Below are 27,170 nucleotides of genomic sequence, written 5' to 3' on the forward strand. Positions count from 1 at the left end.
TTAACAAGATTGTTATACCAAAATTGGAATATATTTTCCAACATACGATCCTTAATTCGAAACAATGTCAATCTTTAATGGGACCATTGAAAAGATTATTCAAACAACGTTTGAATCTTCCGTCAAACACGGCGGATAATATTATTTATAACCATATGTTCCAATCTATTAATAATTTTTTTGATATCCAAATGAAATCACAACTTAATATTTTAGGTGCACTTTTTAATACACCGGTTCTTCGAGAAATAGCGACTCAGAAAATATATAATACGCTTTCGGAAATCTGGTATCCTACTATTCCGTCCAATATTAATACCTATTTGGACCATATAGTCAAGCCTACCTATTTAACGCAAGCTTTAGGCTTGCTTAATCAATATGGATTTTCAATTAATTTCACTTTCGATATTAACATTTTAGGAGGAAATACCCCTATACGAGATTATATGTCAGATCTTTCTGCTGCTGACATTAAATCTCTTAAAGCCAAGAACATTATTTACATGGATCAAGTCATTTCATCAGACGGGAACTATTTACTCTCGTGGCATGATGTTAAAAGAAATAATAACAACAATTATAGTGGTCCAATCCCGGCGTGGTACAAAAATTTAACTGACAATTACGTACTTAGTAATAACTTACGCCTGATCCACCCTCTCAACGATGTTGTTTGCGACATTAATAGAACACATAAATCCCCTCCAACTCTACCAGATGTTACAACACCCAAATCACAATGGACGATACATTGGAATAATGTACAAAAACAAGTTATCTTTGGAAAGACCTTAATACAGGAAACAGATCGTTCAACTTCAATTTCTTATTTACAACATTTTATACCCCAACAAACCCATCATAATAATAGTTTAACACCTAAAAAACAATTACTTGGACTTGTTGCGTGCAAGGGTTGCCTTTTACACTCTTACTATCCACACGACGCTCGTCCGACATGTGTTATCGCAATTAGAACACAAAAATTATTATTATTTAATATTTTTAAAAAATCTTCCTTTGAACACACATCACTTTTAGATTTCTATAATCGTCAGAATTTCGTAGTAGCTACGAAACCTTTTCATACGCTTAGGCATATTGCATACGAACATTTTATTAAAATAGATAAATCCCCTTTGAATACCTCTTCACAACGTCCTTTGGACACTATTCTTACACCTTATCCCTCTTTACTTTCAAATAATATAGATAACCATATTGATCACGCTCTAATTTGTCATCCAGACCTTAAAGAAGAATTAAAATTTGGTGCAAAACAATTAGAATTAGAAAATTTATTAACCTTTTATACAGATGGTTCTGTCCAACATATTGGTACAACTCATAGTATTAGTGGATACGGATGGACCCAAGTTCAACCCTTCACGCCGCGAGTCAAGTTCAGTGGATCTACAGTCTTCTTCCCATCATCTTCCAAAAGTGAAAGCATGGGTATACTCACGGCCCTTATTGTATCTCCTTTCAACTGTAAAATTAATATTTACACCGATTCAGCCAACTGCATTACCATTTTTAACACGCGTATGCTATCAGGCGTCGCTAGTCCGCGACAAAAACTGAAACAATCAAATTTTTTAATATGGGATTTAATCTTTTTCTTAATTGAAGAAAAGCAACTTTTAGTCTCTTTGTACAAAGTTTCTGGACACAGTAACAACCCTTATAATGATGAAGCAGACTTACTAGCAAAAGCTGGTGCTCATGTTATTGAGCCTATTATTGTTAATCATAAATTTTTTGTTAAACATAGTTTAGGTTTCATTTCTTGGAACCGTTTACACGTTGTGGATCGCAACGTCAGAAAATGGGCGGATAATGTCATCCAACCTTTAATATTCAATTCGATGGTCAATAATAAAGCCTTATCTCCGATCAAGCAACATATTATCGATGGTGACATTGATTGGACTTTTACCAATGAATGGTTGAATTTTAACGATCAGGACGTTCCATGTAACGCCAAACTTTCCAAACAACAAGGAAGTAGAATTAAAAAATGTAATTTTATATATCCAACAATCGATATACAACAACGCAATTACCCTCGTTTATACCCTATAGGCAGCATACCTTGCATTGAATGCGCTAATGCCCGCGACGATAATACGCACGTGGGCTTATGCGAGGAACACTCAATTCATATCAAAAACATATTAATACGAGCTGCTCATGACTTACACGACCTTATTATGAAGAATTCTAAGGATGGAAATTCTATTTTGGAAGAGACCATTAAAAATATTTCCCTTTTTAATACTTCTTTTGTTGATGCCTTACCACAATCACATCCTGGTTATTTACTTATACACCATTTGGTCCCGAGTGACCTTACTAAAATTTTTATTATTTATATTAATGATAAAAAATTACGATTTTCCTTATTTTCAAAATTTTTTTCGACTTTAATGTCTTCAATTGATGCACTCATTTGGACGCGTCGTGCTTCCTTAGTTAAACAATGGGAAAGTACTTTATCCATCACAAAAAACAAAAAACGATTTTATAGAAAACGACACAAGAATCGAGCTCCTCCTCCTCCTGATCCAGGTGCTCCTGATCACAATTTATCTCCAAGTCGACATTATAATTCTCGGCACTTCGCCACTATTCCTTATTATAGGGATGGCGGTTTTAATGATAATTTCGCCCATATTCGTTGGACGACAAGTAATTATTTACATTCAGGACATTGGACTACTTATAGAGATAATATAGGGTTCAATAATATAGATTTATTTTTAACTTTACAAAATAGTTTTCTTAAAAATGTTTTTGACATTAGATAGTTTATCCTTTTATTTTATCTTTTCTTTGTTTTCCTTTTTTTCTTTTTTTACTTTTTTCTTTTTTCTTTTTCTTTTTTTTATTTCAAGGCGGGTGTTCTTGGGAAAGTTCGTGGTTCTGACTCGTGTTCACCTACTCCATAAAAGAACAGAATTCGTCACGCTTCGGGGTGGCTTGCCATGTAGTGATAGTATTATATATAGACTTTTATGTTCTCTGTATAATTGAATCTACGGGTTCGCTTTTCTGTTTTCTAAAAATAAAAAATAAAAATAAAAATATATAAACCCTTACTTTGATGAGTTTGATCTTCCGATCTTCCTTTCTGTCTTTCCCTTCCTTCTCTTTTCTCTTGTCTTATTTTTGTTATTTTTTCTAAATTTTCTTCTTTTTTCGTCACCCCCCTTTTAAAAAAAAATTTTTTTTTTCGTACCTCACTTTAAAATTTTTTTTTTCATCACTCTCCTTTAAAAAAAAATTTTTTTTTTGATTTTATTCTTTTATTCCCACTCTTCTTTTTTTTAAAAAAAATTTTCTTTCTATTTCTATTTCCTCTTTATAAAAAATTTTTTATTTTTCTAACTTTGACGTCCTCCCTTTAAAAAAAGAATTTTTTTTAACTTTCCTAACTTTGTTACTCTCTTTTTAAAAAAATATTTTTTTGATTTATTCTTTATTCCCCTTTCTTTTTTATTTATATTTATCTCTTTTTTTATTTCATAGGCCAGCAGATTTTTTTTTGTGAGAAGATTCAGTTTCTTTTTTCTTTTTTGTAGATCAGTTTGGGAGTCCTTTCCTTTTTGTAGGATTGTTTAGGATTTTTTTCTTTTTTTAGGTCAGTTCAAATTTTCTTTTTTTTTTTTTTGTAAGTTGGGTTCAGATTCTTTTCTTTTTGTAGGTTGTTTCAGTTTTGTTGCTTCAGAGTTTGGATTTATTTTGTTGTTTTGGTTTCTTTTTCATCAGATGCTTCATAATTCTTTTCATTTATGTAGGTCAGACATTCTGGAGTTCTCTTTCTTTTTTTGTAGGAATGCTGACCTTTGGTGACTTGGACGATTGCAGATACTATATGAAGGGGGGGTTTTGTTTCCAATTAAGTTAGAAGTTCTTATGTTTCTTTTTTTTGTTTTTTTAGGTTGTTTGACTCCAAATGAACCTGAACTTTAGATAATTTTGGTTGCAATAGGTGGTTTTAATAAGGAGGAATTTTCATAATGCATTTGTATTTTGTTTATTTTTTATTTTTATTTAATTTAATGAAGTAAAATTAGATTTATGTAAATATAATTATAGTAAACTGTAATACAAATAGTAAATTCAGTGACCAAATCGTATAAATTTCGTGATAAAATCAGTGATCAAATCATGTAAATTCCATATGAATTCCGTGCAAATTCCGTATCCAAACCATATTTTTAGTGATACGGAATTGTGCATTTTTCCGTATCCTATTATGATACGTTATTTCTAAGGAAAAAAATCGTATAAAAACTTTATAAAAAACGTATCCAATTTTTTTATAGGGCATACGCACTGATAGCGAGATGATCATCATGGTTATCCAAATAGAAGAGGTGGATGCAAACGCTGGATGCAATACGCACTTATTGTTATTCTGATAGAAGAGGACGTATGGACTCTATCCCTTTTGTAGAACAAGTACTACACCTGATTCCCAGAAGCGTCAGATAGAAAGTTGGATACAATTTTTTGTTATCCTAATATATGGGCACGTGGTCTTGTAAACATAAACATTAACATTTATGAAACAAGAGGGTTGTAATCCATTACATTTTATTTCGAAAGAATCCTTGACAACTTTATCGTTATACTAATATATAATTGATATTTGGTCTGCCCATAAAGATATAATGATAGAATCATTGAGAGGGACAAAGAGAGAAGTATAACTACTAATAAGACATGTAATCATACCTACCGGGATCCTAGGCCCCTTACAGCAAGGAATATCGTGTCATTCATGTGCGAAATTTTATCGAAGATTCATTTTGTTGATCGAATCTCCTATTCATGCTTTGGATAAAAACATGTCGTTGATTGATTTTGTTTCAGAGTGATTCGATAGTTCTTCTGATTAATTCGGATTAGTGGCAATTTAGGCTTTTAGAACTCACTTGACTTCCCGGTAAGATTATTAAATATAGAAATAATATTTTGTGCTTCTGCTGTTGCATAATTAGCATCATGAGAATTGATTTTTGCAGTAAGATCGTTATTAATTTCAGCTCTGATTCTGTCAATTTCTTCAATGATAATAGGTTGATACCGGTATCACGAGAGCTTATATCATCGGCAATTTTACATTATCGCACAAAGTTTTTGGAAGTTTTACAGTTTCGTTAGCCATATGACAATGGATATATGCGAAGAACAAAGAGCAGCCAAATCTTCCGAGACACTAAATGGATACACTATACAAAAAAAATGCGATTAGGTGAAGAACTAAATCACAAATAAAGATATCTTAATTCGATTAAAGCTAAGTAAATTCCGCAAATTTTTATTAATCGTATCGTGTTGTTTATTGGTATTCTTAGAACTTGTGCTGGTTCTGCTAATTTGTAAGAGAGGTAATGAAAAATTTTAGATCTTTTATAGATTCATCATCATTAATTTCGTGAAAAAAAACCTGGAACTTGCTAGAAACACATGGATTCATTGTAAAGGTAATTACATCTGAAAAGTATATATCCCTTATTAAACTAACAATAAAGCGATATGATGAAATTTTTACTAACCATACGGAGTATTATTAAACTTCATTATACGCGAAATAGTCTTTGAACAATTGTGTAATGTTGAATAATATCATTTCGAAGAGCTTCAATAGAGGTATTGAATTCGGATGAAATCCTGCCAAATTCATTACGGTTTGATAAGATTTTCTGCGTCTCCGCAGTGTAGCCTGCATCACGTGAATTAATTTTTTCTATTATTGCGGTAAATTTATTATTAAATTTACCGAGTTCAGCATCAAAAAGGAGCGAACAATCATAAAATAATCTACATAACCATTAAATTTATAAAATTTTTTTGAATGTCCTCCATTATTTTGAACGATTGTAACGTATAACAGTTTATCATAAGAATCTCAAGATCAAGATATTTAACATTTTCAATTGGTCTTCATTAGAACGACCAAAATTATTAATGAGCTTTTGGGTACCCTTTGCAACATATGATCAAAATATTAGAAGTATATTCTTAAATGATTTTAGTGTAAGGAGAACCTCTTATAAGGATTTACTTTAGAAATAATAACTTAAAATATTTTGAAGTTCATCTGAACTTCAATTAATTTAATGATTTCATGATTTAGTTTTGGAGTAGTATAAACAATGACGAGCCTCTGTATATGTTGACAGAAACGGGATCATAATCCATAAAAATATGAAGAATCAATAAATGTGTCACATTTTAATTCACAAAATGATTTAAGGCTTCTGGAATATTAAATATTTAATATATTTCATTAATATCACAAACTGAAAGGACTTTGCAAAATGCTGCATAATTAAACAATGGTAACTTTGACGTGGGTGCCGGAATAAATATTTCATTTTTATGTAAGATTTCTTTTGACTCAAAGACAAGTACTAAGTATTGATGACGCCATATTTTCGACGATAGCTTTTAAAATTCAAATATTCTTTCACACCAAAGACGATTAACGAATGTAAAGTGGGTTTATCTTTCTCCAAATATTCAAAAATTTCATTTAAACAGTCAGTTGGAAGTTGATAACCTCGTTTAAAAAAACAAATTCTGATGGGGTGTTATTACATACAATATGTAATTTATGACGATCATTTTGTTCAACAATCTAATTTTTATGATTCAAGGGATCATCGATGATAACACATGTGACATCCGAAGTATGTGACAAAGAGATCAGACTACTCAAGGTCTCTGGGATAAATACACTATCTCATTAATAAACATAACGATAATGAAAAAAAGGATTTGCCAAATTTTAAAATTATAATATTTTATTAGAGGAAATTTGCAATTGTCCGGAGCAAAGCGAAGGAAATATATTTCTACGCTCTATAAAGAATTTGTAGTAACGAATGTTTCTCAGTCCACGTGAGTGTCAGCCAATGAAATCGCAAATCTTAGTTTTACCTTTCTTTACTCCGGACTGTTCCGTTTCCTTGTTAAATCTATAATTTAAATTAATGGCAACTGGCTGAGCTGTGGTTAATATTATAATATTTTTTCATTCGTCTATATCTCAAAATTTGATATATAAATATGTAAAAAATAACTTTTGATTGATGGTTCACATTCAGCCATTGTTAAGTATAAATTTAAACGTTGAATATATTTTCACCAATTATTAAGGCATGTATTAATCATATCATGCTATTATTCAAAGGATGAATTTTTTTTTACTCAATAGTGGCTTTTACAATGGCCTGAAAACAAAATGTTCAAAAAAAATAGGGAAGGAAATTATAATATATATATATATATATATATTTGCGATGCAGTAAATTCTATTCATGACTATTGTTCCCACCCATTTACTTTTAAAATTTGGTTAGTCCTAGCTAGTACTCCTACAAAAAAGAACAAAAGAAAAAAAATATTAAAAATATTTCACAAACAAATAAATAAAAAAAATATATATCTCATCATTCACTTAAATCGGCTATTAGCCAACATTCACAAAAAAAAAAAATGGAAAGTTACATTTTTATCATCTCTTAAAAAAAAATAAATAATCTCCTTCGCAAGATCTGTGTATAATAATCGGCATTTTTACAAAAAACACTTCACAATCACGCCTGGAAACACGTTTTTATACTTCTTATTTTGTCATCATTATTTGCAGAACAGCAGAAGTCCATTATACCTGTCGAGAAAAATACTCATTTTTGAATAATAAGAATTGAAGCTAATTCTATGGTAAATTGAGCAAGAAGGCTACCAGTAGTAACGTCAGTAGTGTTAGCAATTAATTTATTCGCCTATATTTGGTTGTAGTATAAATGGAATTGCATTATGCTTAACTATGTATAGGTCTAACCTATCTAATATTAGCTAAATTTTCATTTATATTCCGAATTCCAATATATTAGAATTTATTATATATAAAGAGTTAAAAAGGTTACATAAAGTTTCTTCTCACTCTCAGATTTTGAATAATACATTTATCTAACCTTAAATCAACAATATAAAATTTTATTATTACTTAAATAAAAAAAAAAATGCCTAAAGTCTAGCTCTTACAACTTTTTTACAACTGATATTTGTGTAAAAATGTAGAATAAAATAAAAAAATGGTTGCTAGAGTATTTTAGAATAAAAAATCCATTAGATATCGTGTTGTTTATTTATATTTATGGAATGAGTTTATCATATGAAAATGTTAGATTTTTCTTACCTATATGTTATAAAATCCTTAACTTTGGTCGATTTTATATATCAGCGATATGAATACATTGTCTTAAAGTCCATATATTACATCAATGAAAGGTTCACATCTAAAATCTTTGATTACACCATCATTTTTATATTTATCAATTAATTTTGTATAATGTTCTCCTTCATAAATAGAATCAGTTGTGAGTATGGTAAGTGGACGACCTCTCCATTTTCCAAAAAATTCCTCCAAAGCTTCTAAAGAAAATATAAAATCATCAGAAAATCTAATTTCTCTTAGATTAATTGGTGTTGATCTAATTAATACTTTTAATAATTCTTCCCCATTTTCTATAACTTTTTCATTAGTTTCTATTTCTTCTATGTTAAATATAGTTAATAAAATTGATTTCAAATTTTGACAAATTTTTAATAATTTTTCAAATTCAGTAAAATGTTCCTTTGATGGTGAAAATGCAAGTGACAAATATTCAATTGAAGGACAATTTTCATAAATTTTACGAATAAAAAAGAGAGAATCTTTAGTAAAGCTTTCATCATGAAGACTGAAATCATAAGGTTCTAATAAAATTTTCTTTAAACGTCCACCACTATTTTTAATTATAATAGAAGCTGCATTTAATAAAATACAATCTATTATAAGAGTTTCAAGATCATTATAAATCAACATTTTCAATTGGTCGTCACTAGAACGACCAAAATCATTAATTATTAAAGTTTTTAATTTATGAAGTTTTGGTAGTACCCTTTGTAACGTGTGATCAACATATAGAAAATAAAATTTTAAATGATTTAAAATATCTGCCTTTTTTTCTAATGCGAGAAGAACTTCTTTATAAGGATCTACTCTAGAATAATTGAATTCAAAATTATCTTCAAAAACATCTTCCCATTCAAAATATTTCAAATTCATCTGAACTTCAATTAATTTAACAATTCCATAATTAACATTTGTGTTTACATTAACAATTATAAGTCTTTGTATATATTGACATAAACGTGCTAATCCATAAAAATATGAAGAATCTATTGATGTATCACATTTTAATTCACAAAGTGATTTAAGACAAGTTTTAGATTCTGGAAAATAAAATATTTGATGTTTTATGGATTTCATATCTAAATATTTTAATACTATAAATTTCTTCATAAAGAGACTATAAAATTCTTGTTGTAAAAGAAATTGATTATAAGCCAAAAAAGAACCAATAGAAATTATAGTATTTATAGTTTTAATATTAATATTTCTACAAAAAGATAAATAATCAAATAAAAGTGATTTGTATGAAAATGATGGTAATTGAATTCCTTGTCTAGTTAAGTATTCTTTAATATCTTCAGTTAAATAGGAAGCGATTATTAGAAATAAATAATTTTTATCATTATAATTAATATCATAACACCAAGGATTCCTCCATAAAATTGGAATCACAGTTTCACACCAAAGTTTATTAATCATTAGGCATGAAAAGAGAGATTTTGAATCATTTTGTAATTCTTCAAATATTAGGAAAAGAATATCTTTATTTAGTTTCGACATTCTCGTCCAAAAATAATAATAATAATAATAATAATAATAATATAAATAAATAACGTTTTTAAAAAAAAAAATATTTTCAATCTGAATCTGAATATTCTTCGTTCTTTCTAAAAAATTTTTTTTTTTTGAAAAAAAAAGAAAAAAAAATTCAATAAAATTGAAAATTACATTAATTATTATATTTATATAGTAAAATACCGGAATCAAACTCCGAAATGTTGAAATATGTGCGACATTGCTTAAATCATGTTTCATGTATGTCATACGTAACATAGCGAATATTACGCCAAATAACGTGAATTTCAAACGCTTTATTAACATAAACAAGCAAAATTTTTACGTTAAATAATAAAGAAATTGTGAAAGTTTTATTATAAATGATATATAAATTATTAATATTCAGATAAAAATGCTAATAAAAAAATGATACACATTCGCTGATCTGCAGAATTGACCTAAAAAATGATCATCTTAAGTTATTATTACGGAAATGATTGACGAGGCTATACTATCACGTGTGTAGATATAACGATAATAAACGTACGCTAAATTTCATGTATATCATCGATTATCAAGAGGAGGATCGCGGATGCTCATATGACGGCGGAATACGGGTCTGGCTCATTTCACCGACAATCATTTCACCGACAATTATCTCATTTCACCGACAGTTTTGAAATCCTAATCCACTTACCTAACCTAATCCAACCCTAATTTTCTTACCTAACCTTAACTTTAATCCTAAATTCCATCGGTGAGATGATTGTCGGCGAAACATTTGTCTAAATGACCCTGTCGGTGAACCGTCTGTCGGTGAGATAATTGTCGGTGAATGATTGTTAGTGAAATGAATGCGACCCGTTAAGGGGTTAAGGGAAGGGTAAAGAGGGAGGATATTATCTTGATGTAATATCTAAACTCAATGTATAATTTTGTATTAGTTTGTATGTTCTTTATCATATAAATAATAAATTATTTCGTTTACCTTAAAAAAAAAAATAAACATCGATTATGATATAGATATTTGGACCAACCGTACCGTACAGATTTTGCAAATTCGTACTAGTACCTATAATGATCCTATTATTTAAACCAAACGAATTTTTACATAAATGGATTTAATAATAGCTAAATTATTTATTTTGTAAAATACTATCAATTTACTCCAAGAAAAAAAAATATTTAATATAACTTTTATTATAATCAGATGAAATTATATCATAATATAGTTTTAGTTAAATATAAATAATTATTGGATAAGGATTACATAAAGTTTCCTCGCCTTCTCAGATTTTGATAATAAATTCATTTTACTTTAAAATCAACAATAATAAAAGTTTGTTTTTCAAATTTTTATTTAAAATATGAAATACGGTATATCTTACAACTTTACGTTAAAAAACTTACAAAAAACATGAAAAAATAGTTGCTAATTATGTTTAATATGTAAATAAAATTAATATCGTCTATACCGCCGTCCGTCGGTCGAATATTAAGATGATCAAGCGATGTAACTGAAATTAGATATTAAGACTTTCGGAGATTTTCATGAGAAAAATGTTTGAAATTAAAGACTTTGGGGAAGTTAGATAAAATGAATGATTTAAGCATTAATAAAGTTAATTTAATTTGAGATTTGTGAACACATAATATAATGGGTTCTTTCAAATCCTATAATATGTTGGAAAATACTCTGAAACATTAATCGATCACATAATGATAGTAAATTTAGCAATTGGTATAACAAAGAGAGCTTATTGATTTGATGGTGAAATAGAGATGTCGATCGAAGACCGATATCTCTATCTGTTCTCCCCTCCAATAACAGGATCCCGAAATATATATATAGAAACCAGAGTCCATTCTTTCAGGGCCGGAATTAAGATAATGTCAGCCAGTATCTAAAACATATGGGCGGATTTGTTTGATATTTTTATATTATATATTAAATATATTTTTTTTTTATATTCTATTAATATTACATACATTTTAAAAAATTTTGACCGGAATTATCCATAAAACAGATCTACTCAGACCTCATTATATGTAGATCTGCGTCAACTTCCTATCATATGTGCGTTTGTGGTAAATTTTTGCATAAAAATAAAAATACTTTATTATAAAAATATTAAATATAATATTGTACACATTAATTTCAAAAAATAATTAAAACGAAAATCTTAATTTCTTAATTTAATATCAACTAATAATTCGGTGCAAATATGAGTGTCGGTAAAATGATTGTCGGTAATGTGATTGTCGGTAATGTGAACGGGTCCCGGAATAATATCAGCAAATCGTTAGTGTTACACTGGCAATCATTTTGCAGATCATATAATCCGTTTATCACTTGATTTTCTGTTTACCCAGTGTTTACCCCTCCTCTAAAATTTAAATTTAGATAGATACCAAAAAAAGCAAAAATTTATCAATTTTTTTTAAATCCCCCTCCCCCCTCAAAAATTTGGATATTATATAATAATATTCCCTAGATTTCTTTTTTTTTTTACTTTTTCCTCCTCCCCTTCATATTTTCAAAATTTTAATGGTAAAAAATAATTTAAAAAATTTTGTAAATTATTTTATAATACTCCTCTGGCTTTTTATTTTAATTAAGTACCCATACTCTGAACATTAGTTTAAAGTGTTGTATGATAACATGGGACCATGATTAGTTGTACATTAGTGTAACGCTTCATATAGTCAAATTTTATGTTGATCACATCATTAAAATGTAAAAAAAGGAATTTTTATTTGAATAGAAACGTCTATTCAAGCCTAACGTTTAACAAGATCCTTGATTTTATTGTTTAAAAATTTAGGCTTTATTACACTAGACTTTTTTGATAAATATACTAACTGATAAAGGCAAATAAAAAAAAAATGATGCCTTAAAAGTACCCATATGATATCATGTGTTACTACATTGATCGTCAAAATGTCGTATGGTTTTCTTTTTAGACGCTGTTTTGTAATAAAATGACTGTACTGTATAACCTACTTGCGCAAAACTTCTGTAAAATATTTTTTTATCTATAACGAACAAATTTTATTTTTACTAGCTATATTTATTATATTTACAACAGAAATATCATGTCTGACAACACCGAATTTGAAGTTATCAATAATTCAAAAGAATTATTTAATCGGATTGAAGAAGCCATTGTTACGAATCATTTTAAACAATACGAGTACAAAAATTTCAATAACATTAAAGAAATTGATTCTAGAGAATTCATAAAAGTTTATCGCGCAAGTTGGAAAAATTCAAGCCAATATGTAACGTTAAAATATTTTTTCAAACTTAACAATACTGTTGTTGAAGAAATCATTCGTGAGGTAATTACTAAATATGATTATATACATATACTATTGATTATCATATTCTTAATATTTATACCAGATTTTAAATTATTTTTTAAAAGATTAAATTATATCGAGATGATTATTTTCACAATAATATTATTCGCTTTCATGGGATAACAAAGTCTGAGTCAGGTATTTTATAATATTTTGTTGCAATAAAAAAAATTATGATTTAACGTATTTCTAATAAAAAAAAAAACAATTATATATATTTTTATTTTATCAGAAAATTATGATGTTGGATACTGGTTAGTAATGGAGTACGCTGATGGTGGTACTCTTCGAAACTATCTAAAGAAAAATTTTGGTGGCCTCACTTGGGAGAATAAATACAACTTGGCATATCAGTTGACTTGTGCTGTTTTATATTTGCATGATAAAGGAGTTGCTCATCGTGATTTGGTAATTTATTAATTATTCGATTACTGAAATTTAATATATTATTTATTAATAGTTGTTTTATAATAGCATTCTAATAGTGTATTGGTTCACCAAAATACCATAAAGTTGGCGGATTTTGGCTTGTCAAAAAGGATTAAAGAAACATTTAATTCACAATCAAATTTAGAGGATGACATAGTTCCCTATATTGATCCAAAAATATTCAATAAACCAGGAAATAATGACAACACGACAAAATTATACACGTTAAATAAAAAAAGTGACGTTTATAGCGTTGGAATCATTTTATGGGAATTATCTAGTGGGAAACAACCTTTTTATATTGAAGGTGAACAATATGATATTAATTTGGCTGTAAAAATTTCGCAAGGTCTTAGAGAAAAAATTATTCCTGATACACCTGAAGATTATGTAAACATTTATAGCGGTAATTATATTCTAAATTTAATTGACGGTTCGCCAGTCAAGAATATTTATTGTGCCGTTGCAGATAAAAAATTACCGTGCAACAAGATTTTTCACTTATTATTTGACCGGCAAACCATCAATTGATAACAATCATATAGTAATTTCTCTTGTTTTTAAATTTTTTTTTTTTTAGAATGTTGGAATAATGAACCTGATGATCGTCCAACAATAAAACAAATAGTTGAAAAATTAAAAGCAATTATTAAAAAATCAGATATAATAACAGAAGAAGATAATCAAACGGACAATTCAATAAATGACAATATTTTATCTAAAAAAGATTTACGTCACAGTATTTGTTATAGTATAATAGTGGATGAATTAGTTGATGATATTTTAAAAGATATAAATGAAGGAAAAGAATTGAAAGTAGATATTCTCAATTATAAGTATAATATAAATTTACAAGAATTTTATAATTGGTTATCAAATAATCAAACATATTCAAAATCTATTTTTTTACTTGGCTATTTTAATTTTTATGGAATAATAATAAGTAAAAATTATGAAAATGCGTTTAAATTATTTATTAATGCTTTAGAACAAAATAATACATTAGCACAATATTTTATTGGAATATGTTATCAATATGGATATGGAATTATAAAAAATGAAAAATTATCTTTTGAACATTATAAAAATGTAGCTAGTAATAAAAATTACCCTGCAGGAAAATTTAAAATTGGTTATTTTCATGAAAATGGTATGGGTACTGTAAAAAATATCAAACTAGCTATTTATTGGTATGAAAAAGCAGCCAATTTAGGAAATGGAAAAGCTCAAAATAATCTTGCTCTAATGTATAAAAATGGTGTAGGTTTTGATAAAAATTATAGCAAAGCTATTGAATTATATCAGAAAGCAGCAAATTTAGGTATTACTAGTGCTCAATATAATCTTGCTCTAATGTATGAAAATGGTGAAGGTGTTAATAAAGATTATAATAAAGCCGTTGAATTATACCAGAAAGCAGCCGATTTAGGAAGTAGTAATGCTCAAAATAATCTTGCTTTGATGTATGAAAATGGAAAAGGTGTTAATAAAGATTATAATAAAGCTATTGAATTATATCAGAAAGCAACAAATTTAGGAAATGTTACCGCTCAATATAATCTCGCTATAATGTATGAGGGTGGTAAAGGTGTTAATAAAGATTATAATAAAGCTATCGAATTATATCAGAAAGCAGCAGATTTAGGAAATATTAACGCTCAATATAATCTTGCTGTAATTTATAAAAATGGAGAAGGTGTTGATAAAGACTATAAAAAAGCTATTTATTGGTATGATAAAGCAGCTAATTTAGGAGATAGCACTTCTCAACTTAATCTTGCTATAATGTATGAAAATGGGAAAGGTGTAGATAAAGATTATAAAAAAGCCATTTATTGGTATGAAAAAGCAGCCGATTCAGGAAATAGTATTTCTCAATACAATCTTGCTATAATATATGAAAATGGAATAGGTGTCAATAAAGATCATAGTAAAGCCATTGAATTATATCAGAAAGCAGCAAATTTAGGAAATAGTAACGCCCAAAATAATCTTGCTATAATGTATGAAAATGGAATAGGAGTTGATAAAAATTATAAAAAAGCCATTGAATTATATCAAGAAGCAGCAGATTTAGGGTGTATTAGCGCTCAATATAATCTTGCTCTAATATACCAAAATGGGAAAGGTATTAATAAAGATTATAATAAAGCTATTGAATTATATCGGAAAGCAGCAAATTTAGGAAATATTAGTGCTCTATATAATCTTGCCATAATGTATGAAGATGGAAAAGGCGTTAATAAAGATTATAATAAAGCCACGGAGTTATATCAAAAAGCAGCAAGTTTAGGAAGTATTAGTGCTCAAAACAACCTTGCTTTAATGTATGAAAATGGAAAAGGTGTTGATAGAGATTATAGTAAAGCTATTTATTGGTATGAAAAAGCAGCAAAATCAGGATGTATTAATTCTCAATATAATCTTGCCATAATGTACGAGAGTGGAAAAGGTGTTAATAAAGATTATAATAAAGCCGTTGAATTATATCATAAAGCAGCTGATTTAGGAAGTATTAGCGCACAATATAATCTTGCTCAAATATATAAGAATGGAGAAAGTGCTAATAGAGATTATAAAAAAGCTATTTATTGGTATGAAAAAGCAGCCAATTTAGGCGATATTACATCTCAACTTAATCTTGCTATAATGTATGAAAATGGAGAAGGTATTGATAGAGATTATAAAAAAGCTATATATTGGTACGAAAAAGCAGCTCATTCAGGAAATAGTATAGCTCAATATAATCTTGCTATATTATATAAAAATGGAAAAGGTGTTAGTATAGATTATAAAAAAGCTATTCATTGGTATGAAAAAGCAGCCGATTCAGGAGATAATATTGCTCAATATAATCTAGCTTTAATGTATAAAAGTGGAGAAGGTGTTGATAAAGATTATATAAAAGCTATTTATTGGTATGAAAAAGCAGCCAATTCAGGAGATATTATTGCCCAATATAATCTTGCTTTAATGTATGAATATGGAAAAGGTGTTGATAAAGATTTTAAGAAAGCTATTTATTGGTATGAGAAAGCGGCTAATCTAGGAGACAATATTTCTCAGTATAATCTTGCTTTAATGTATGAAAATGGAAAAGGTGTTGATAAAGATTATAACAAAGCTATTGAATTATATCAGAAAGCGGCTAATTTATGTAGTAATAGTGCTCAAAATGATCTTGCTTCAATATATGAAGATAATAACAAAGTTGTTGAATTATATCAAAAAGAAGCAAATTTGGGAAGTAGCAGTGCACAGTATAACCTTGCTATAATATACAAATATGGAAAAGGAGTTGATAAAGATTATAAAAAAGTTATTTATTGGTATGAAAAAGCTGCCAATTTAGGAAATATAATTGCTCAATATAATCTTGCTTTAATATATGAAAATGGAAAAGATGTTGATAAAGATTATAAAAAAGCTGCTTTTTGGTATAATAAAGCAGCTAATATGGGAGATAGAGTTTCTCAATATAATCTTGCTATAATGTATGAAAATGGAAAAGGTGTTAATAAAGATTATAAAAAGGCCGTTGAATTGTATCAGAAAGCAGCCGATTTAGGAGATAATAGTGCTCAAAATAATCTTGCCCTGATGTATGAAAATGGAAAAGGTGTTGATAAAAATTACAAGAAAGCCATTGAATTATATCGAAAAGCAGCAAATTTAGGAAGTATTAATGCTCAATATAATCTTGCTTTAATGTATGAAACTGGGAAAGGTGTTGATAAAGATTATAATAAAGCCGTTAGATTATACCAAAAAGCAGCAAATTTAGGAAATAGTAATGCACAAAATAATCTTGCTTTGATGTATGAAAACGAGAAGGGCGTTGATAGGGATTACAAAAAAGCTGTTTATTGGTATGAAAAAGCCACTAATTTAGGAAGTATTAATGCTCAATATAATCTTGCTATCTTATATGAAACTGGGAAAGGTGTTGATAAAGATTATAATAAAGCCATTGAATTATATCAGAAGGCGGCTGATTTAGGAAATATTAATGCTCATTATAACCTTGCTCTGATGTATGAAAATGGAAAAGGCGTTAAGAAAGACTATAATAAAGCCATTGAATTATATCAAAAAGCAGTAGATTTAGGAAGTATTAGTGCTCAAAATAACCTTGCTATAATTTATGAAAATGGAAAAGGCGTTGATAAAGATTATAATAAAGCCATTGAATTATATAATAAAGCAGCAAGTTTAGGAAATATCAATGCTCAAAATAATCTTGCTTTAATGTATAATAGTGGAAAAGGTGTTAATAAAGATTATAAAAAAGCTATTGGATTGTTTGAAAAAGCGGCAAATTTAGGAAGTATTATTGCTCAATATAATCTTGCTATAATGTATGAAAATGGTAAAGGTACTAGTAAAAATTATAAAAAAGCTATAGAGTGGTATGAAAAAGCAGCCAATTCAGGAAATACTGGTGCTCAATATAATCTTGCCATGATGTATGAAAATGGAAAAGGTATTAATAAAGATTATAAAAAAGCCATTTCTTGGTATGAAAAAGCAGCTAATTTAGGAAGTAGTGTTGCTCAAAATAAACTTGCGATTATATATGAAAATGGGAAAGGTGTTGATAAGGATTATAATAAAGCCGTTGAACTATACCAAAAAGCAGCAAATTTAGGAAATAGCAAAGCTCAATATAAACTTGCTGAAATATATGAAAATGGAAAAGGTGTTAATAAGGATATAAATCAAGCAATATATTGGTATAAAAAATCTGCCAATCAAGGTAACCAAGTTGCTCAAGATAAGTTAAAATTACCTAAAATTAGGAATAGAGGAAAGAAGAATCCATGTATAATAAATTGAAAATAAAGACATTTCTTTTGATTTTTTAAAATGTGCAGTTTTATGCTTTTATAATTATTGATATCTTCTACGGGGATCTGTACAAAATACCGAAACTTGAAACCCAACAGTACATTATCCGAACTCTAAATTTCGAAATGACAAAATCTCAAAATGCCATAATCCTGAATTGTCAAAATCCCGAATTGTCATAATCCCAAATTTTATAATCCCGACAATATATATATATATATATACCCCCATAATATTGATTTTCTTTCTTTTATTAATAAATTTCAAGATTTTTCGTTTCGGTAATTTGAATTTCGGGATTATGAAGTGTCGGGCTTATGAAATGTCGGGATTTTGCCATTTCGAGATTTAGAGTTCGGGATAATGTACTGTCAGGTTTTCGAGTTTCGGGATTTCATACCAAACTCCTTCTACGTTCATGAGCTATATGAATAGTTTTCGGATTCTGTATTCCCTATAAACAAATTCTAGAAAAATTCCGATAAATGATCATTCTAGTTTTTATTCCGATAAGACTTTTCAAAACTCCTCTTTCATTAAATGGAGTACACACCCTCCCATAATCAAACGCAAATATTCCCTCATCAATTACATGAATTTGTAAAGAATCATTATCATTCCAACTATTCATAAATGCTAATCCGAAGAAACTCAGACGTGGTCATTTTTCTGGAAAATTTTTTATAGGGATTCTGATATGCCTTCAATTTTGTTCAGTAGTAATCTACCCGTAATCTTCTAATCTTACTTAATTGACCTATAATCTGGTAATTTTTTATTTGGCAATTAGCACGATTATTTAAAGCAGCGTCTGCGGTGATTGTAATTGTTATACAAAAATTATATTTCACACCGCGGTGTTCAACATCACAGTTATATGGTTTATGTATTTTTTTATTTGTTACCCTAACTTTTTATTCTATATTATTAATAGTCTAGCTGAGCTGATTCTATTAATTTAATAATTATATTTCACATCAAAGTACTTAATGCTGCAGCATATACTTCACTTGCTTATATTTTATAAGTTTTGATTTTTTTTTATTTCGCAACATTTCTAGTACAAAAAAAAATATATTCAAATTCTTTTTTCTGACCACTTTCAAGGGTGCTGAACAATTTTTATTAGTACAACTTGTCTAGTTTAGGCTATAGTTTTTGTGAAATCACATACTATACCAGTGGGTGTTTTAGTAAAGTCGTTACAAGTGCCGCCCGTTATAACAAAATTTTTCTAATTGTCTCCGTAATGAGATCTATTATGATTTAGTACAGTATATAACGACATCAAAGGAATCCAAAAAATGGTATGTCATTATACAATAATATGTCTTTATAACGAGATATCGTTATAACTGTATTTAATAAAAATTTTATATATAATTTGATATTTGTTGGATTACAGCTTATAACTTTGTACTGTTAGGGTTAGGTTATCTGTAGTGTTACTATGCCCTATAAAAAATCTGCATACGTTTTTAATATGTTTTTATATAGGGATAAACGTAATAAACATATAATAAACGTACAATAAACGATTAAACGTACAATAGTATTTATGTATTGAAAAAAAGATACGGAAAAAAATACGTGATACGGAAATCTGTCCAATTCTGTATTCAGTACAAAATTACGGTTTATATACGTTTTGTATGCTGAATATTTCGGAATAAACACGTTTTATCAGTATGTTATACACATATTTTTATACATTTATATAGAATTTATACGATTTTAATACATTTTTTAAACACTAAATTATATTTATAAATTTTAATAATACATTTTATTAAATCAAATATAAATAAACAAAAAAAAGAAATGTAAGAACGTTTCTTTAATTCAATTGAAAGACAAACTCCCTCCTATATAGTATCTACAGTAACTAGAAAACGGGAACCGTTGTAAGTCCAGAGCGAAAAACTAAAATTTGCGATTTCATTTGGCGACGATCACGTGGCAGACAGAGAAATTCACGTGATCGTTTTTTTTTCATAGTGCGTAGACATATATTGTCCTTCGCTTCGCTCTGGACAATTAAAGCCCAGTAACCTAAAAAAGAAAAAAAGAAATGTTACTACGTTCCTTAAACATAAATGAACCATCTATATAATACTTACAAGTAATTCCAGGTTCGTACAAGTCTCCAAGATCCGATATTCCTAAAAAAAGCAGCTCAGAATCATATAAATAGAAAGAAGTCCTAGCGCCCTACAATAAAGAAAAGCGAACCACTCTAGAAAATGAAAAGAGAATACCAAACCGCCCTAGAAAAACGAATCGCCTACAAAAAAGAGATCGAACCACCTTACAAGAAAAGAAGAAAAATAGAGAAATCTGAAATGTCTTACAAAAAAAAAGTCCTTGGTATCCTACAATAAAAGAAGAGAAATTTCAGCGACTTACAGATAAAGAGTCCAATGTAATATAAAAAAAGAACCAAAAAATTTTTTTTCAAAAGACTTTTAAAAAAGGGGAAGACAAAACAACGAGGTGGAAATAAAAGAAATTTTTTTTTTAAAAAAAAAAATTAAAGGGGAACGAAATGAAAATAAAAAAAAGAAACTTTTACAATAAACAATCACGTGGTCACATGTTATGATACGGACGAACCTAGCGTCGCCTCCAAAAAATGGTAGCCGGATTAATTTTGCCGGTTCTTTAGAATTAGGGTTATGACTAGAGGTAAGGGATTAGGATTAGGATTAGGGACATCCATAATATTATATAAACCGGCAAAATGAATACCATTTTTTGGAGGCGACGCTAGGTAGTTTTATGATACGGGAATGATGATAAAATTATTTTTAAAAAATGAAGTTTAAAAATTCAATATAAATTCCGTATCCGTATACATTGAATTTTTTTAAAAACCTTCAAAAATGAATTGCATATGAAATTTACGGAATTGTGATACGTAACATTTCCATCATTCACAAGGTTTAGCCAAAATATTATCAACTTAGCAACCTGAGAAATAAAGATGACATCAAGCGGGTGATTATAGTCAAGTTCAACTATAAAGATTATGACTTGATTGGCTAGCACGACTCTTGCGTTTTAGTTTTAGTACTACGGTAGGTATCGGCATTGTTGCGAGACAAAAGCATATTTAGTTTAATGTTTTGACGGGTTATTTGTCAAAAAAGTTGAACATCGTTAGAGGGATTTTGTGATTATCATATGTTGGATTTCAAAAAGCCTTGTCCATGTGAATTCCTTTTTCTTGTAAAACCATAAAATGATACTTACCACAATGACAAAACAATCCACATAAATCAAAATGTTTTAGAGACGGATTATTTACGGTATATATAAATAAGGTATCAAGTTTACGACGAGTTGCATCACGAGTAATCAAAAGTCAATTTTTTCATGTTTTATAGTTCCAATAATTTTTTCACGAATAATTTGAGTAATTATATTTGATTTTCAACAACATATAATTATACAATATTATTTTTATTTAGTTTTGATATATATACAAATAAAGTATAACTTCTTGCATAAAATTAATTACTGTGTTTAGAATAAGGATGAATCAGACTATGTGAATTTCAGTATTAGTACAAAAGGTAAAAAAATTAACTACAAGTATCAGTATATACTGTATATCACGCAATTTTTGAAATCAATCCTATAATTGTTAGATCATATACAGTATATAATATATATAATATAAGGTTTTATAAGTGTAACTACTGTAACAAAAAGAAAAAAATATGAAAGCTTCCAATAAAATGTTTATTTTCCATAATAAAAACTAAAAAAGAAAAGATGGTAGTTAACTAGCTTCAAATATAATTAATAATCGTAAAAAACGAAGCGAATTTCTAAATCAACGTGTAATATATAATGCATGTGAATTTAAGCAAAAAAAAAGGAAGATGAAAGACATTTCCCATTTGGAGGCTAATCAAAGGTTGTAAGAAATTGAAAAAAGGAAAGTCAAAGAAAAGAGATTAGTCTTCGTTTTCCATCAGATGTTATTTAATAAGTTTTATTAGTCCGAAGTGGACTATATATTTCTACGTTTGATGACGTCATATCCGGATGTCCAGCTCATCTCAGAAACTGAACCTATATTCCTTAGATGACAGAATTTGTAATTTAACCACTACTTCGGACTTAATGACGGTTTCCGTTTATTTTCGAATAATATATTTATTAATATCTTAACCAGTAAATCTCTACATAATGTCGATTTTGATAGGTTAGGGCATTCTACAAATCTATTAATTCAAATGTATATAATGAATCTTATCGTAATCTTTGTTACAAAATTTAATTGAACGAGCACGAACGCAGCAGTAATTATGAGAAACGAAATGAAAGAACAAAAATAATGTTAAAATGAACGCATAGTCTTTTTATTTGTTCATTATGGTTAATTCAAGATCCGGCTATAAATCAGTGAAAAAAATGGGGCAAAATTTTGTAGATCATTAATGAAATTTATTTGATTGGCATTTTTGTGTGTGTAAGGTATCACTGCATCCAGTGCAACAAAATGAAAATGGTATGCAGCTTTCGAATGCATTATTAATTTCTCTTCCGATAAAAATTAAAAAATGACTTGTCTTTGTGGCGACGGCAGACTCTTATTATTTACGAATTTTCACTGATCGACATCCGGATCACGAATTAAATAAGTTTTTAATTAATTTTCTCACGCAAAATATTCGCCGACTACTGGTCATATAAGTTAATAAATCAGTTTAAGAATTAGGAAAACGTGGTTTTATATTCAGCATTTACAATATTGAAGGATAGCACGTAAAATATAATGATTGCTAAAAACCTGATAATAATAAAGAAGTTGTTTTAATTAGGTGAAATTCTTATTATAAATTTGATGTTATTTACTTTATTAAATATAACGGTAGGCTTATTTTGTTTTAATAGGTTATGACAAGATTTTTCTAATATATAAAACATTTCGAAATCCAGATACTATAGTAATTGATTACGCACCATATTATTCCGTATAATTAAATGGCTCATCATTTCTTTCATACAGGAAATATGTTGTTAAATTCTTATTCGCTATGCGGTCATAACTTTTTACGTCGTGTATTCTCAGATATAGAATATGTGGAAAGTTCAAATTGGTAATATACTATAAATAAAACAAAAATCGTGGCATAACTGTACTCAAAGTGAGAAAACAAGAAAGTAAATATAATGAATACAATAGTATGTAACGATTAACTCGATTAATTCTAAAAAAAGGGATCACATTGACCTGACAAAAAAGTATTGGTTCGAACGTTATTGAACTATCGATAAAAAGTAAATGTTTCATCTATTAAATATAATAAATCAACTATTCATTCGAATACAAAAACAACACATTTATCTAAATACTGTGTTCATAGATAGTATATTTCGATATATAGCCATGTATACCTTATTATTATCATTTATTTAACGTAAATAAATTAAATTTTTACGATAAAAAAAAAAAAAGATTATCATTAGTGTTAGCGCTCATTAAATAAAAAAAATCATTTTTTTTTTCGAAGTTTGCACTTCGAAATAGGTCAGAACCGTACCTTTGTGAAATTTTTATTTGTTAGGAACATTAAGTTTGAAACTAATTAATTATATAGATTGATAATTTTCAATAATGCGTAAGAAGTCACTGAACCAATTACTCGTCTTAATTTTTGATCATGGTATGAATATGAAAATATGGTTTAAAATAATCTACTATTTGTTTATCGATTCGATTTTCAATTTTTTAAAAGGCTTATTATTACAAAAGCCTCTCCCAATAAAAGCCACAATTTTAAAAATTTTTTGTGGCTTATACTTTATTTTGCGCAGATTAAGCCACGTTGTAAAAAAAAAATGATTATGTGTTGAAAATTTTCGTTATCCACGTAAATTATATCTTTAAAATAAATAATATCTATATGAATAAAATTTTTTTAATTAATGTGGCACTGCTAATCCTAATCATGGCGCAGTATGGATAAACGTGGCAAAAATATTTTTGTAACGCCTCCTTTACTTTGCCTTCGTTAATAATAATATGGTTTTCTAAAAAATAAAAAAAAAATATGTGATTTAAAGAAGAAAAATTTTTTATATAAACCCCTTGAGAAGGGGAGAAAAAAATTTATCAAACAAATTTACGAATAATAATAATAATAAATAAGTAAATAAACGTATATATATATATAGATATAGATATAAAAAATCCGGAATCATGCATTTAAAATATTTATTGCTGATGATCTTCGCCTTTGGCTCAGCAAGTAAATAAACAATTTTTATAATTTTTAATATGTGTAATATATTATGTTTCTTTTTTATTCATATTAATACTAATTTTCAAATATTGAAATTTTTTTAAAATAATTTAGGAATGATACTTGCATTCCCACTAGGTAATTATTTAATAAAACAATTAAAATCATTGTTCCTTTCACATAACCCCTATATACATTATTTTTTCATATACAGATAAACGTTGTGGTGGTTACAAGCGGGACGCATATGGTTACAAACGTGACGCCGAAGCAGAAGCATATGGTTACAAGCGGGACGCATATGGTTACAAACGCGACGCCGAAGCAGAAGCATATGGTTACAAGCGGGACGCATATGGTTACAAACGTGACGCCGAAGCCGAAGCATATGGTTACAAACGCGACGCCGAAGCAGAAGCATATGGTTACAAACGGGACGCATATGGTTACAAACGTGACGCCGAAGCAGAAGCATATGGTTACAAGCGTGACGCATATGGTTACAAACGCGACGCCGAAGCAGAAGCATATGGTTACAAGCGTGACGCCGACCCAGTAAATAAACGCCAAGAAGAGAAACGCCAAGAAGAGAAACGCCAAGAAGAGAAACGCCAAGAAGAGAAACGCCAAGAGGAGAAACGCCAAGAGGAAAAACGCCAAGAGGAAAAACGCCAAGAGGAGAAACGCCAAGAAGAAAAACGCCAAGAGGAAAAACGCCAAGAGGAAAAACGACAAGAGGAAAAACGACAAGAGGAAAAACGCCAAGAGGAAAAACGACAGGAAGAGAAACGCCAAGAAGAGAAACGACAAGAAGAGAAACGACAAGAAGAGAAACGCCAGGAAGAGAAACGCCAAGAGGAGAAACGACAAGAGGAGAAGCGTGACGCCAACCCAGCAAAGAAACGACAAGAAGAGAAACGTCAAGAGGAGAAACGTCAAGAGGAGAAACGACAAGAAGAGAAACGACAAGAAGAGAAACGACAAGAAGAGAAACGACAAGAAGAGAAACGACAGGAAGAGAAACGACAGGAAGAGAAACGACAAGAAGAGAAACGACAAGAGGAGAGACGTCAAGAAGAAAGACGCCAAGAGGAGAGACGCCAAGAGGAGAAACGTCAAGAAGAGAGACGCCAAGAAGAGTAACGCGCTTTAGCTTAATATGAAACATAGTATTATATTTTGATTCTTTGTAAATATATGTAATTAAATATATTGTATATTAAAAATTTTAATTATTTACAATAAATATGTAAATTCTTTCTGGTCAAATTAAAGATTAAAACATCAAACGTTAAATATTTGCTATTGTTCTCATATTCATTATGCAATATTATTTCGATAAAATATATCTAAGTAAATGTATATTCAAAGATTTTTTCTTAAATTTTACCACAAAATTTCAAAACTCTGTATTGTGATTCTATTCTACATGTATGTCTCTAATGATACGAATTTTTCGAATAAATTTTAAATTTTCTGAAATTAGATGTTTCCTCAAAGTATATTCTATTAACAGCGACCTATATATAATACAGTACAGTATATATCTGTTTACATGAATAAAAATAAATTTAATATTCACGCATTGTTATAATTTTATTTTATTTTTTAATTCGAACGTAGTTTTTAATTCTTCTTTGTAGTCAAAGGAGTAGTGATTATATGAAAGGATACGGATTACAATCTATAAGATTGGAGGTCCGGTTCGTAATTTTAGATAGACTAATATATATAATTATAATTCACTCGGATCGTTCTATCTCGGAAAATAAAAAAAAATTCTTTTCACTAAAACTTTTACATTCGTTAAACTGCCAACTAACGTTCTGCACAGTACTTCATCTCTATGAATCTTTGGACAAAACATAGACAACTAATAATAAAACATATTACCTCACATACCATCATTATCATTGTAAATTATTATAATACATATTTGACTAACTAGTATGTTATATTTTGCACGGAAGTCCTCTATTTCAAATAGAGATGGATCATTACGATTATCATGTTCACCATAATATTGACGCGTAGTCTTAATATTGGGACAAAATTACAGCCATTCTTTTTAAGCCACGTAATAAGCCACGTAATAAAAAGTGGCTGGAGAACTGACAACAAAAGTTATCATAATTTATGTAAATTAAATTAAGGCTTATATTACATAAGCCATTGGGCTGTTAATAATAAAGACTTCACATTAAATCAGAGATTGTTATCTAATCTTTTTTTTTTTAAAAAAAAAAAAAAAAAATCCCGCGGGATAACCGTATGATCTTCACAGGCGCTGTTTAAATTAGTAAAGTTCATTAATAATGCAAATCATTTCGAATACCCGCAGCATTACTAATTATTATTACTGATGATTTCAAATTTCCATAATAATCTTAGCCCGAATAATCCACAATGGCACAACGGTATTAAATTTTACGCCTATATAGTATGACAAAGTCAAATGATCTACGGGTCTCAACTAATACGGTATTTAGTGAATTGAAAATATAAGTACAAAAAAT

The 27,170-nt window shown here is 28.6% G+C and overlaps 4 protein-coding genes across 4 annotated transcripts; 3 read left to right on the forward strand and 1 right to left on the reverse strand.

The window, feature by feature from the left end:
* Positions 1 to 1,871: 1,871 nt before the first annotated feature.
* On the forward strand, positions 1,872 to 2,813 carry OCT59_013018 (uncharacterized protein; the record flags this gene model as incomplete). Its single annotated transcript, XM_066140543.1, has 1 exon — positions 1,872 to 2,813. One exon carries the CDS (start codon positions 1,872 to 1,874, stop codon positions 2,811 to 2,813), a length of 942 nt encoding a protein of 313 aa, XP_066001421.1.
* A 5,471-nt stretch (positions 2,814 to 8,284) lies between these two features.
* On the reverse strand, positions 8,285 to 9,760 carry OCT59_013019 (uncharacterized protein; the record flags this gene model as incomplete). The annotated part of the gene is made up of 1 exon (XM_066140544.1): positions 8,285 to 9,760. One exon carries the CDS (start codon positions 9,758 to 9,760, stop codon positions 8,285 to 8,287), a length of 1,476 nt encoding a protein of 491 aa, XP_066001422.1.
* A 3,093-nt stretch (positions 9,761 to 12,853) lies between these two features.
* OCT59_013020 (uncharacterized protein) lies at positions 12,854 to 18,385 on the forward strand (the record flags this gene model as incomplete). Its single annotated transcript, XM_025330509.2, has 5 exons — positions 12,854 to 13,099; positions 13,186 to 13,258; positions 13,353 to 13,528; positions 13,595 to 13,955; positions 14,130 to 18,385. 5 exons carry the CDS (start codon positions 12,854 to 12,856, stop codon positions 18,383 to 18,385), a joined length of 5,112 nt encoding a protein of 1,703 aa, XP_025174981.2.
* A 6,117-nt stretch (positions 18,386 to 24,502) lies between these two features.
* Positions 24,503 to 26,150, forward strand: OCT59_013021 (uncharacterized protein). The gene is made up of 3 exons (XM_066140545.1): positions 24,503 to 24,660; positions 24,769 to 24,792; positions 24,869 to 26,150. Exons 1-3 carry the CDS (start codon positions 24,612 to 24,614, stop codon positions 25,795 to 25,797), a joined length of 1,002 nt encoding a protein of 333 aa, XP_066001423.1. The 5' UTR covers positions 24,503 to 24,611; the 3' UTR covers positions 25,798 to 26,150.
* Positions 26,151 to 27,170: the final 1,020 nt, after the last annotated feature.

This window comes from Rhizophagus irregularis, chromosome 20 (assembly GCF_026210795.1).
Source record: "Rhizophagus irregularis chromosome 20, complete sequence".
In the NCBI taxonomy this organism is placed as follows: Eukaryota; Fungi; Glomeromycota; class Glomeromycetes; order Glomerales; family Glomeraceae; genus Rhizophagus; species Rhizophagus irregularis.

What these genes read in the sequence shown, in the direction of transcription:
- OCT59_013021 (XM_066140545.1), top strand. Translation starts at nt 24,612, where the DNA reads ATGCATTTAAAATATTTATTGCTGATGATCTTCGCCTTTGGCTCAGCA. An exon ending in CTTCGCCTTTGGCTCAGCAA is followed by an intron (nt 24,661 to 24,768) that starts GTAAATAAACAA and finishes AAAATAATTTAG; the next exon opens with GAATGATACTTGCATTCCCA. An exon ending in GATACTTGCATTCCCACTAG is followed by an intron (nt 24,793 to 24,868) that starts GTAATTATTTAA and finishes TTTCATATACAG; the next exon opens with ATAAACGTTGTGGTGGTTAC.